We start from the raw sequence: 14,864 nt of genomic DNA, 5'->3' as shown, positions 1-14,864 counted from the left end.
AATTTAAACGGTTATTAAAATACAAGATTGCCTAGTAACTGCAGTAATGCTGCTACTTGCGCACTGCTGACACACTGCTCGGCGGCGGAAGGAGACTACGCGATTTTACACTATTCAGGTACTAAAAAGCGATGCTACAACTCCCAAATACTACAATACGCCCGAAATTTATGAATTAAACAACGCAAATACCAAAAACACGCAAAGAAATTAAGAATTAAACTATGTAACAAATAAGTGAGCTAAGAGTATACGACTTTCTGCTGCAGCTGCTTATCCAACGGCAGCAGGGAGCACACTCTTTCCATATTCAAATTTGATATTCATGTGTGATGTCTCCTTTTGTGGTGTTCAAATAACGTGTTACCCACAGCTAATGAATTTTCTTTACAGAAGCTAATTAGTCATTAAACTCTCATTTCTTATTCCTAATCCAAATTTTCCTACTGCACCTTCATCTTTTCCTTCACCCACCAACTGCATTCCAGTCCCCCTTGATGATAACGCAGGCATTCTTTCTCGATGAGTTCTTGTATTTTCTCATAATACTCTTCCACTTCCTCATCTCTATGCTGGCTGGTTGGCATGTATACCTGTATTAACACCAGATGTTTTGAACTACCCTTCAGTCGTATCATCAGCAGTTTTCCATCAATATATTGTACCTCAATTACCTTATTTTCCAGCTTTTGCTCTATCAATATTCCTACTCCGTTTCCACCACTCTTGATTTCCCCTGAGTATAAGAGCTTATTATCTCCACTTTCTATCTCCCCGTCTCGTTTCATGCAAACCAAGGGCATCTAATCCGTTCCTTTTCATCTCCTGTTTTGCTTTCTCTAGCTTTCCTGCTTGCAGCAGTGTCCTCATATTCCAGGTTCCAATCCTTATATTTCCTTCCTTCACTGTCCCTTTCTTCCTTTCAAATATGTCTACTCTCAATGTGTCTTCCCCCCCCCCCCCCCTCTCTCCCGGAGATCCGAATGAGGGGGAATTTTAACTATGGAATCTTTCACATGGAGAGACATAACATTTACTGCTTGGGAATGTCATGTGGTAGTTTCCAGTTACTTTCCACATAGGCAGTAGGATGCCCAGCCTAAAATCAGCTGCTCACTATGAGTCAGATGCTGTCTGTAGCTGCCCCTCTGGGGTACAGTCACTATTTGTATTCTTTTTGTACCCAAAGAGGAAAAAGTGCCTCTTCCGCCAGCTTCACTGTTCTGAAAGACTCTTTCTCCGCTGTCGCTGCTGTTGAGGTCTTATACATATAACAGGAAGTGACAGGAAAAGGACATGGTGAGGACAGGTTTGGGATAGGAAAGGGGGAGCGATAGGCCATTGTGGGTCACACTTTGTCTGGCTCCTCCCCTTTGGCCTGTCTGGCTTGGGTGACCCTTCTGGTAGCTAAGCTACTGCCGGCATAGCCCTCCGGATCATTCTATACGGTGACTGTTTTATCCACTAACACACTTGTTTCATTGTAGGTCATGTTAAAGCTCCTTCGGTGTGAATTCATGTTGGGTTTCATGTGAATTCATGCTGGGTTTCATCAATCATCCATTTGTTTCATTTTTCTTTCATGTATACTTTAAACAGTTTATTTATCAAGACATCAGGAAGTTGAAATTTTGAAGTAAGTCCTCCAGGAATAACAGCAAGCTCTATATTTCCTTGTCTCAATTGCTCTTTCAAAGAATTTTTCAAATGACTTCTAAACTGATATAGCATAAGAAGAAAACTCTTCTTCAATGAAGTACCTCTCCTCCTCTCCCACACTGTGTTAATCCATAATTTTATACCAGCCTCATCCATTCAGCCCTTTTCATGTACATGAACAACACCTGGTGGTATTTCAGAATGTTTGGCATTATTCCGCACTTGAATATGATCACTGGATTAAGTTTAGTACTGTCAGCACAACATGAAATACAACAGTGTAGTGCACTTTTTTCATGTCCACTTGTTTTTATATTACAGTTTTAACACCTTTTATGGCAACAGAACTGTTACTCAGCACATCAAATTTCAGAGGAGTTTCATTCATATTCACTATTTGCCTTAGTTCCCCACTGGTTTTCTTTTGATGCTGAATATTAAAGCGATGGGAAAATAATATTCTCTTCATACTCTTGTGGTATTTTCCAAGATATTTTGGTTTTGGTTCGCATGCTTAGTTCATGGTGCTTCATACAACTGTTGCACTAACCAATTCCACTTTTGAAGCCTGTTAAGTTCCACTGTATCTACATCTAGATCCATACTCAGAAAACCACCGTGTGACGTATGGCACATGGTATGTTGCATTGCACCAGTTATTAGGGTTTCTTCCTGTTCCAACCATGTATGGAGCTTGAGAAGAATGACTGACTAAACGCCTCTGTGCATGCAGTAATTACTCTAGTCTCATCCTCATGATCCCTACGTGAGTGATACTTAGGGGGGCTCTGGTACGTTCCTAGAGTATCATTTACAGTCAGTTCTTGAAACTTTGTTAATAGACTTTCTCAGGACAGTTTACGTCTTATCTTCAAGAGTCTTCCAGTTCAGTTGCTTCACTATCTCTGTGACACTCTCCCAGGGATTAAACAAATGTGTGACCATTTGTGTTGCCCTTCTTTGTATATGTTCGATATCCCCTGTTAATCCTATCTGGTACAGGTCCCACACACTTGAGCAATATTCTAGAACAGGTCACATGAGCGATTTGCAAGCAATCTCCTTTGAAGACTGATTGCACTTCCCCAGTATTCTACCAATAAACTTAAGTCTACCATCTGCTTTATCCTGTAGCACTAGCTTGCGAGTGAGTATTTGAATCATTTTGTATTAATTTCAATCCCATTTTTATGGTGTCCTTTATCTATTTCAGCGCATAATGTTCAAGTTTTGGCCATTTTGCATTCAGTCCTCTATTTGCACATTTAGTCTTCCTTATTTATTTATTTATTTTTCAGTTCTTCTGTGTTACCCAACAATCGTAAAGGCTTTTTTTCTGTTGGTGGAGAGCTGAAATGCTGACCAGTTGCTCTGTTTCCAGGTTGTTCTGCATATTCTATTACTTTCAATTAATAGCCCGCATCATATGAATACCTTTTATTTTTTCCATTACAAAACGAGCTACTTACAAAAATATTGTACTGTTACCAATAACACAAATCAATTTCAGTTCAAGTTCACTGGCACTGTCGACTGCAATGACACATCATAGGTCAGACAGTGTTCTGGGTTTGTGATGGTGGGGTAGGAGGGAGATAGTAGTAAGAGCAAGCTTTGAGTCCCCACAACTCATGTTTGTCGCATTAGTGCAATGCTGCTGCCAGTTGAATCCAGTTTTGCCAGATAGAGAGAGGTATTCTGCATCATCCAATATATGGCCATTTTTAAGATTTTAAATCAAACACTGAACTTTTGATATTAATTTGAAGTATAAGATACACCTGAATTTTGGAGGCAATTTTTCGAAGAAAAAAGTGCATCTTTTAGTCTGTAAAATATGGTAACAATAATCATGATCTCATGTAACTTCATCCATAAAACACTGGATGCTCTGCACAACACTGCATGGTCCAAAAGGCTTTTTCGTAAATGCAAACAGACCAAATCAGGCACAGATGACAATTTTACTTACATCTTCTGGAGCAACAAGTACCTGGTAAAATGCACATACCAAATGTAACATGGAAAAGACGCGATTGCTGAGGTCTTCAATCTGCAGGACCAGATAGTGATCAGGAATTTTTCTAGGATTGGGTTGCCAGTAATCATCACACTGACATCATCCATTAGTCTTTCTGGGAACTATGTGCAGCGATGAGCCCAACTACTACTTGACAGGCAGCAGATTCCTTGTGCAGGCATAAAGGAAAACTCTTGTTTCACTGCTTCCAACTTTTCTACCGTTAAGCAACAAGACCAAGAATGAAATGGTGGTCCCGGTGTTGTCAGTATGTAATGTAGTGTCGAATGTCTTACCAACACTAGTGTAGGCAGCTGCCAAAGTACTTCTGGGAAGTGCTCGAGAAGTTCTATATAAGGGGAATCACCTGCAATCATTCACAGAGCTGTATTGTACACATAGCATACTCATCCATGACTGTCCGATTAGTGGTGGTGTCGAGGAGACGGCGACGATAGTCCGGGAGCAGGCCATAAAATGATAGAAAGTCTGCTCTAAGAAAAGGATACATTACATCTGCCACAATAATTTGCCAATCAAACTTGCGGCACAGGCCTAGGTTTAGCTACAGTGTCATGCGACCATATGTTTGGATGAACCACTGGCAGAAAAAAGACCACAGAGGCACACATAATATAGAACTCAGTGACAAACAGTCATAGTTGCTGTTTGGAAAGCTAGTCAATATCAATAATGATCTCCTGGCATGATTATCATCTCACGTGGAGGACAAGTTCAGCAATTTGTGCCTGTCATGATGCGATAGCATTATGCAACTGTGAGCCAATAGCTGCTACACCTGTGGACACATACTTTACTGAGATGCAGTCTGCAGTTTGTGCAAGTGCATCAAGATCCAAAGTGCATATCTGCGTGTCTGGTGGTAAGGGCAACAACCAGATATCTCGCAGGACATCCTCACTGACAGCGTTACTTGCTAGACTCCGTATCTGGCACAATAACTGTGAGGAAGTGTGGTCACATAATTCCTCAATATGCAGTAACTTCTAGAGAAGTTTTGCTTTGGACTGTAACACGCATGATCCAGGCGCTCTTAATTGGCGAGTACCGGTTGGTGCTTGGTGGTAAAGCCAAAAATATCCTTCCATAGCCATGTCTTCATTTAATGCAGCAACAACATAACTGTATTTGGTTTCATCAGTGAGCTAGCACAAAACTGACTCTGAAGCTGTGCAAACTGCAAGATTGGGTTTTGCTGCAATTGTGGTGGTGGTGGTTTGACCATGACTGTTAACCAGTGCATTCGGAGGCATGCCAACAGTCGGTGATGAATCCAACATTACAAAACTATGATACACTATGCAGAAGGCAGGTGGCATGACTGATTTCTGCTTGATGTCTGGGATGGAACTGCAGTTCAGTGCACAGAAAGTGCAAGATTTGATTGGTCTGTACTTGATGTTCGTAGTGAAATGGTATGTAACATCAATTAACTCCATGGTTCATGTCGACTTCCGCCAGATAGGTTGGTCAGTGCCCGGGATCAAGTCTGCATCACCAAAAATGTTGTGGCTTGGAGTAAATCTGCTTCATTGCAACATTTAATAACACAGTATGTAAAGGTGTAAAATGGTCTGATAATACAGAGAGAGAATCCATACAAGGAATAATTAAAAAACCAAATAATCTATGAATGTCAGTGATAATATCACTCAGCACTAACACTTTGCATCTTGAACATATCTGATATAACGATGCACAATCACTACAGGTTAAATGTAAAAGAAAGCCACATATTTTGATGAATCTTCATCTTAAAAGCTCCCTAATCAGTCATTTCATTATTAATGGATCAAAGCACTCATTACTTAAACATGTTCATGTATTCATTACTGAAACACGCTTATTTTAAGTTATAATGCAGCTCAGGACCACGCTGAACTTTCAATCTGCACAACTTGAAGATGTTGCAGGGGAATACCTGTTACATGTATCACTGAAATAGTTACCAAACAATTACATACAAAGTGACTCACTACCCACATACAGCACCAACCTCATCTATAAAACACATACGAAAAATTCAGCAAATGTGCATACCCAGTAAATATGAATTTTTTTAATAATAATAAAAAAAGACAAAGTTCTTACCGTTAGGCAACCTAAAGTGAGATGGAAGATGAGAGCATCCCAGCGAGTGACGTGATTGGCCACAAATACCCGGCTGGTGGTATCTTTGGCTTCCTTGTTCTCATGTGATACTAAGAGACCAAGCAAAGGGCAGACAATATGGAAGGCCTTGCTGTAAAATTATGATAAATTTTGAAAATATTTTTTTACATCAAAGAACATAACAGGAATCAAATATGTAACACAGAGAGCAGACTAAGGCAAATTCATAACAAAGTACAGTATTTCGTTTCCATTTCATCCAAAGTTAAAGTGAAACAGCTAAGATTTTCATATGTACCAAAACACACAGTCTTCTCCTCATCCCTGCAATAGAAACCAAATAACGCTAGCCTCACTAGCCAATTGTAGTGAATTGTGCAAGTTCCTTCAATTAACAGAATTTCATTACAAATTAGAACATGAGTTACCAGTTTAATATAGTTTGTACAAACTATTTTGAAAGTATGAAAAAGCTGGTTATTTGCTTTATTCAGAAAATAGCTTGTCCCATATTTTACCAAAATCTAAATAATCAGTTATAATAATCAAAAATTCATTTCATCATCATACAACTTTTAGGTACATTCCATGAAAATAATTTAAGTCTACGCACAAACATGTTCACGTTCTCACAAGGAGACAGAAGATCTCCATAAGGAGTCACAAAATGTGAGACAACAGAAAACACACTAAAAGACTATTTTTTTTAGTTTTCTTTGAATTTAGGGCAACTACACAGCACAGCTCGGGATATAATGTCTGAAATTGGCAGAAGTCTTACATTAGTCAAATCTGTTAAGGAGAACAATGTTTTTGTTCAGGGCACATTCTCCTATAGTAAAACAAACAGAAAATAGACATAGCAAGGAGGACATAGCACAAGAACAAGTTTGACGTTGTTGTATGAAATGATGGGGATTCTCAGTGGATGGTTGTTCAACACATACACAAGTTATATTGTACATTGTTCTCTTGTACATTGTTCTCCAACACTGTTCCTATTTTATACAGATCATGCTAGTGTTTACTAGAGGCTCCAAATGAGGGCTGGTGGACTCACTTTCACATTACATTGTTGCAACTTGTTACACAGAGGTTACTTGATAATGACTAAAAACACCTAAATTGGCCAACAGAAAATAAGTCTGAAAACTGTTCAGCCCACTACGGACAATGTTTTCGTTTGATAAATAACAAAATTATACAGGGTGTGACAGTCTTGAATGACATTAGACTTCCAAGTGCTATAATCAGTGACTCCAAATACATTCAGAGGTGCAAATCTAGAGAGAAATAGACCCATCAGGCAGGAAATCAGAACTTGGGAGGAGAACTTAAGAATAGCTAGATAGGTATCACAGATTAAAACAACAAATTAAGACTCTTTGATAATGATGATTATATGGACATACATGAAAATTGCAGTTATTTAATGAAGGTACTTACCCAAACAGCAAAAGATGTTGCTGATACAAAGAAAGCAAGAAAAATATTTCAAGCCCCATGAAAGAGGAAATTTGAATTTCAAAAAAACCACAATAGGATCATAATGGAATATGCTGAATTAAATAACAATCTTTAGGGATGTCTTCAAGAACAGCTAATGAAAATTTAACTAGATAAACATTTTAAAATAATAAGAGTATGGGCAACATAAATTTCTTTTAGGTAGATACCATGATTCATCAGTTACGATGATAGATTAGCCTACCGAGAGCAAAAAAAACTGCATAAACACTGAAAGATTTCTTTATGTTAGTACAGTTCAAGAGACAAATAACACACACATTGTTTTCACTGGATACAATAAAATTCTGGAACTATGTGAGATGAGGGGTAGAAAGCCTTTTGAGGCACAAACCAAGGAAAGGTCCCTACAGATGGTTAATGGCAGAAGAAACTTAACAGAAAAGGAATGTGCAAAGTTATATACAGATATCTGCAGAAAAAAGCATTCCTCAAAACTGGAACAATGCTAACTGTTCTGCTTCTCAAAAGAGTGGATAGACATCACATTAATTTTTGAAAAGTGCAAGATGTTCATTAAAATTATCACAAACCACACAAATAAATGCTGGACTTAATCGAGCAAGTAAAAAATTAGATGTAGAAGTGGGTAGAGCACAATGACCATTTGCAAGTCACAGTGACATTACAAAATGGAACAATAATTATGAATTATGATATTGCCTGATACAGGTTTTGAATCATTTCACCCAAATCTGTACGAACAGCCTTTAAAGCCAAAACATTTATTCAACTTAAATCAGTGTACAGAAGAACAACCTCAATGCTATTGCTCCCATTACAATGCATAGGAGAGTTTGAAATTCACAATTTAAAGACCAGCAGGGGTAGGAGGGGGGGGGGGGGGGGTGTAGGCAAGTATATTCCACATAACCAAAACTATTGTCAACAGCCCTAGAGAAAATTTCAGTTCTTTATACAGGGTAAAAAAGAAGCAATACCCTTTAATGACACAGTCAAGGCAGCCTGTAAAAGGAAAAAGAAGGCTTATCAAAAATGGCATACTAGAGCTCAGGCAGACAGAGAAAGGTATGTTGAAGAAAGAAACAAAGCCAAACAGATAATTGGAGCATCCAAGAATAAATCTTGGGAAGACTTTGGAAACAGGTTGGAGACTTTGGGTCAAGCTGCTGGAAAACCATTCTGGAGCGTAATTAGCAGTCTTCGAAAGGGAGGTAAGAAGGAAATGACAAGTATTTTGGACAGGTCACAGGAAAACTGCTGGTGAATCCTGTTGATGCCTTGGGCAGCTGGAGGCAATATTTTGAAGAATTGCTCAATGTAGGTGAAAATACGATCAGTAATGTTTCAGATTTCGATGTACAATTGGACAGGAATGATGATGGAAATAGGATCACATCAAAGGAAGTGGAGAAAATGGTCAACAGATTGCAGTGCAATAAAGCGGCTAGGGTGGATGAAATTAAGTCAGAACTCATCAAATACAGTGGAATGTCAGGTCTTAAATGGCTACACAGGATTATTGAAATGGCGTGGGAGTTGGGACAGGTTCCACCAGACTGGACGAATGCAGTAATCACACCAATCTTTAAACATGGAAACAGAAAAGATTGTAACAACTACAGAGGTATCTCTTTAATCAGCGTTGTGGGTACAATCTTCTCAGGTATTGTTGAAAGGAAAGTGCAAGTATTAGTTGAGGACCAATTGGATGAAAATCAGTGTGGGTTTAGGCCTCTTAGAGGTTGTCAGGACCAGATCTCTAGCTTACGGCAAATAATGGAGAAGTGTTACGAGTGTAACACGGAATTGTATCTATGCTTTATAGATCTAGAAAAGGCATATGACCGGGTTCCTAGGAGGAAGTTATTGTCTGTTCTACGAAATTATGGAATAGGAAGAAAACTTTGGTAAGCAATTAAAGGTCTTTACATAAATAGTCAGGCAGCAGTTAAGAGTTGACGGTAAACTGAGTTCATGGTTCAGAGTAGTTTCAGGGGTAAGACAAGGCTGCAACCTGTCTCCACTGTTGTTCATATTATTTATGGAGCATATGTTGAAAACAATAGACTGGCTGGCTGAGATTAAGATATGTGAACACAAAATAAGCAGTCTCTCAAAAGCGAATGACTTAGGTGTGATGGCAGAGTCGATTGAAAGTTTGCAAAGTAATATTTCAGAGCTAGATCAGAAATGTAAGGACTATGGTACGAAGATTAGCATCTCCAAAACAAAAGTAATGTCAGTGGGAAAGAGATATAAATGGATTGAGTGCCAAATAGGAGGAACAAAGTAAGAACAGGTGGACAGTTTCAAGTACTTAGGATGCATATTCTCACAGGATGGCAACATAGTGAAAGAACTGGAAGTGAGGTGTAGCAAAGCTAATTCAGTGAGTGCTCAGCTACGATCTACTCTCTTCTGCAAGAAGGAAGTCAGTACCATAACTAAGTTATCTGTGCACCGTTCAATCTTTGGACCAACTTTGTTGTATGGGAGTGAAAGCTTGGTGAAATCAGGTTACCTTATCAATAAGGTTGAGGTTACGGATATGAAAGTAGCTAGGATGACTGCAGGTACTAGTAGACGGGAACAATGGCAGGAGGGTGTCCACAATGAGGAAATCAAAGAAAAACTGGGAATGAACTCTACAGATGTAGCAGTCAGGGCGAACAGGCTTAGATGGTGGGATCATGTTACATGCATGGGAGAAGCAAGGTTACCCAAGAGACTCATGGGTTCAGCAGTAGAGGGGTAGGAGGAGTCGGGGCAGACCAAGGAGAAGGTATCTGGATTCGGTTAAGAATGATTTTGAAGTAATAGACTTAACATCAGAAGAGGCACCAATGTTAGCACTGAATAGGGGATTATGGAGGAATTTTATAAGGGGGACTATGCTCCAGACTGAACACTGAAAGGCATAATCAGTCTTAAATTATGATGATGATGACGACCCTTTAATGAAACAGCCGAGTCACCATTTTTTGAGGAATTTGTGCTGTTTGCATCTATTGTGGGTAAACTTCAACAAAGAAGGGAACAGCTTAATAAGGGAAATTTGAAACTATGACAGAAATCAATAATAATATAACTGAAGTTCCCAAAATAATGAAAAGACAAAGTCCATGAAATGTTTCAAAAAATCAGTACATATAAACAAGCAAGAATAACATAACAAATGATTCTGTCACAAAAAGGATAGCTCACCATATAGCGGAGATGGTGAGTAGCAGGTAGACACAACACAAATACTTTCAAAGCTCTCAGCCGAACAGACCTTCATCAGAATTAGACAACATACACACAAACACCCATGCAAACACAACCCATACACACACTACCACAGTCTCTGGCCAGCCCTGGCAGCCAGATCATTATTCCATTCTGGATTTTCCATTATTTGATTTTGCCTGACAGATTTTGATTGATAACAAACGATACAGTACGTGAAAGAAAAACAATTAACAAAAATTTTTATACACACAATAAATATTCTAAGTGGCCCCCTTCGTCACACACTACACATCTAAAAGTAGTGCAATGCTGCTCATACCTGACTTAGCATAAGAGTAGTCTTTATGTACTCCCACAAAAAAATTATCACAAAGTGTTAAGTTAGCAACTGTGATGGCCACTTAAGTAGGGAATGGTCAGTGGCTGCAACAGCACCCATCCTGTGATACGTAATCTTGTACACAGCTGTCGAAATGGGGAGAGGTGCCATCTTGCTGAAAGATGAAATCTTCGCCATCAGTTTCAGGTTGTGACACATGCCACAGTTTTAGCGTGTCGAGATGGGTGACAACATTTTCAACAACTGCAGTCAGTAACGTAGTCTGTGGTTTGCAAAACTAACTTGCCGGCACCATATCCAAAAATCTCACAGTTTGTCTTCCACGTGCTCTATCATTTGTTCCTAATATTTAGCCATTCACCCATACCATTTTTTAGAAATGTTTCACGTACTTCATAATTACCCATAGTAAAACTGAAGTCACATAATTCGTTGATGAGTTTTTGAATTTTGGGCAGATGCAGATTGGGACTTAAAATATGAAACTATTCTAAAAACAGTTTCCCCCATGAGCAAATGAGAAAAGTGCATTGAGAATTAATAAAAGGGACAGATGTTTCGTTTGGTTTGGTTTGTGGGGCGCTCAACTGCACAGTCATCAGCGCCCAATAAAAGGGACAGAAAAAATACTTATGTCAGCGAACAAAATGGAGTGGAAAACATAATTGTGACTGCAATGGGAATGAAATGGAGAGGGATAGGACACGTACCAGGTAAATCAATGGTAGACACAGAGGGGAAGTTCTTTGCTGGACTGAGAGAGAAGAAAAAAAGAAACGATAACCTAATGGAAAGGGAGTAAGTTACATTAGAAAACATATAGGAGCGATTTGAATGCATGTAACTAAGATTGTAATACACTGGGAAGTCTAGAGGAGGTCTTTATTCAGCAGTGGGTAGCAAATTGCTGATATAAATGTACTAATCAATTGCTGATATATGTAATACCAACAAATCTAGGACTTTCAAATATTTAATATGGCAGGAAGTTAGAAATGTAAGTTCCATAAAAACGAAAATCATCGATTTTTGATAATATAAAGTAAATGGATAGAGAAAAAGTCTACTCACCAAGTGGCAGCTGGAGAATGCACATAAAAAATGGTTTTAGGTAAGCAAGTTCTTGGAGCCAGTGGCTCCTCCTCGTGGTAGAAAGGCTGAAGGACAAGGAAAGAGGGGGGGGGGGGGGGGGGGTGGAGAGGTTTATGAAAAGGGTTAGACTTGGCAAAAGTCACCCAGACATTACTGCTAAAACATCGTGATCAAGTTAACATGAGTGAAAAGCTAAGTGTACTGTATGTAACACCGGTGGGAAGCGGACAGCGAAAAATAAACAGGTCAACATATGAAAGATGTAGAAAACTAAAACGGAGTGAGGAAAGGAGCAGTTACTGTGAAGGGCTGCTGAGAGGGAAGAAATTAACGTAAATAAGCCCAGGTGGGTGGCGAGAACCAAGAACACGTTGTAGCATTAGTTCCCACCTGAGGAGTGCTTAGAAACTGGTGTCTGGGGGAAGAACTCAGATGGTGTGTGTGTGTGTGTGTGTGTGTGTGTGTGTGTGTGTGTGTGTGTGTGTGTGTGTGTGGTGGAAGAGCTACCCAGGTGTCGATTGTCATATTGTAGAGCATGCTCTGCAACAGGATATTGTGTGTTGCCTGCATGCCACAATATATGCCTATGCCCATTCATCCTGACTAATCAGAGACTGGGAGGCTGAGGAAAAGGTGTTCTAGGTATAGTGGGCGAAATCTCAGACATTATGGATCTCATTTCAGATGTTTATAGGATGTCATAGCCTTGTCAAAGTAGCCAATTAATACATTCAGTATACATTCAGTGACAAGCGGTGTGCTCTGAAGTTGGTTTTTGGAGGCATTAACAGTACCAGGATTGGATATGATGGCCAAGGAAATCTGCTTTTGAACTAGGCTCGTGGGGTAATTATGTCCAGTGAAGGCTGAGGTGAGAATGGTGGTGTATTGCTATAAAGAGTCTGCATGCCAACAAAATGTTTCTGTGTCAAATTCCAAGGCTGTACAGGAGAGAAAATTTGACATGGAAGGGATAGTAACTGTCAAAATGTAAGTTCTGTTGTTTGTCGGTAGGTTTAATGTGGAGAGAAGTGTGTAGCTGGCCTTCGATGAGGATGAGATCAATATCAAGGAAAGTGGCATGGGATTCGGAATAGGGCCATGTGAAATTTAATTGGGAGAAGGTATTTAGAGGTTTCAGGAATCTTAACAGGTCAGCCTCACCACGAGTCCATATGGCAAAGATGTCATCAATGTATCTAAACCAATCCAGGGGCTGAAGGCTTATGTATCCCAGGAAAGCACCCTCCAAGCAACCCATGAAAAGGGTGGCATAAGAAGGAGGCATCCTGCTTCCCATGGCTGTACACCTGATTTGCACCTACATCGTACTCCACAAGCCACCTAATGGTGTATGGGAGAGGGTACTTTTGGTACCACTATCTGATCCCTCCAACCCTATTCCACTCGCGAATAGTGCATGGGAAGTACGATTGTCAGTAAGCCTCCGTATCAGCCCTAATTTCTTGAATTTTCTCATGGTCAATACACAAGATGTATGTGGGGGGGAAGTAATAGGTTTTCCGACTCCTCCTGAAAAGTGCTGTCCCGAAATTTCAATAATAAATCCCTCCATGAAGCACAGTGCCTCTCTTGTAATGTCTGCTAGTGGAGTTTCTTTAGCATCCCCGTAATGTTCTCTCGCCAGCCAAATGATCCCACGATGAAATCCGCTGCCCTTGTTGGATCTTCTTTATCTCCTCCATCAGTCCTACCTGACAGGGATCCCAGACAGATGAACAATACTCAAGAATTGGGTGAACAAGTACCTTACAAGCCACTTCTTTTGTGGATGAGTTACATTTCCTTAAGATTGTTCCGATGAATCGGAGTCTAGTGTCTGCTTTTCCCACTATATGTTTTATGTGGTCATTCCACTTAACGTCACTCTGGGTAGTTATACCTACATACTTTACGGCAGATGCTGTCCCAGCTGTTTGTCATCTAACGTGTAGCTGTAAAGTAGTGGATTTCTCTTCCTATGAATGTGCAATGTGTTACATTTATTTATGTTCAGGGTCAACTGCCAGAGCCTGCACCATTCATCAATTCTCTGCAGGGCATTTTTTAAATTCTTACTATCTTCTGGTGTTGCTACTTTTCTACAGGCAACTGCATCATCTGCAAACAGGCTTAAAGAGCATTTCGACACTTTCTACTAGATCATTTATATATATATTGTAAACAGCAAATGTCCTATCACACTTCCCTGTCATACTCCAGATATTACCCTTACATCTGTTTATTTAGTTCTGTTAAGAGTAACGTGTTGAGTTCTATCTGCAAGAAAGTCTTAAATCCAATTGCAAGTCTGCTCCGATACTCCGTAAACTTGTATTTTTTTCATTAAACGGCAATGCGGGACAGTGTCAAATGTCTTACTGAAATCAAGGAACACGGTATCAACCTGAGCACCACTGTCCATTGTGCTGTGGATCTCACGGAGGAACAGAGTGAGCTTAGTTTCGCAGGATCTCTCTTTGCAGAACCCATGTTGATTTTTATAGAGGAGATGTTCATTTTCCAAAAACGTCATAATTCTTGAGCATAAAACATTTTCCATAATTCTACAACAAATTGATATCAAAGATGAAGATCTATAATTGTGTGGATCTGTCTTAAGGCCTGTCTTGAAAATGGGAATGATCTGCACTTTTTTCCAGTTGTTAGGTACCTTTCATTACTCAAGCAATCTACAATAAATTACTGCTAAAAGGGGAGGAAGTTCTTTCACATAATCTTTACAGAATCTTATAGGTATCTCATCTGGTCCTGATGCCTTACCACTACTAAGCAATTGTAGCTGCTTTCCAATTCCATGATCTGTTTGTATGTATGCCCCTCACTGGTAAAGTAGTTGTTGGTAAGTATGATGTTGATTAAAGTGAGCAGGAGGGA

At 39.6% G+C, this 14,864-nt stretch overlaps 1 protein-coding gene across 1 annotated transcript in view; it reads right to left on the bottom strand.

The window, feature by feature from the left end:
* Positions 1–14,864, bottom strand: part of LOC126473958 (lipid droplet-regulating VLDL assembly factor AUP1-like) — a 94,783-nt gene that overhangs the window by 71,444 nt on the left and 8,475 nt on the right. The window contains exon 3 of the mRNA XM_050101328.1: positions 5,792–5,942. Within this exon, the coding sequence (XP_049957285.1) occupies positions 5,792–5,942 (151 nt within the window). The remainder of the gene's footprint in view (positions 1–5,791; positions 5,943–14,864) is intronic.

Source organism: Schistocerca serialis, chromosome 4 (assembly GCF_023864345.2).
Source record: "Schistocerca serialis cubense isolate TAMUIC-IGC-003099 chromosome 4, iqSchSeri2.2, whole genome shotgun sequence".
In the NCBI taxonomy this organism is placed as follows: Eukaryota; Metazoa; Arthropoda; class Insecta; order Orthoptera; family Acrididae; genus Schistocerca; species Schistocerca serialis.
The sequence above is the reverse complement of the archived record's forward strand: the minus strand, read 5'-3'. Positions and strand labels throughout refer to the sequence as shown.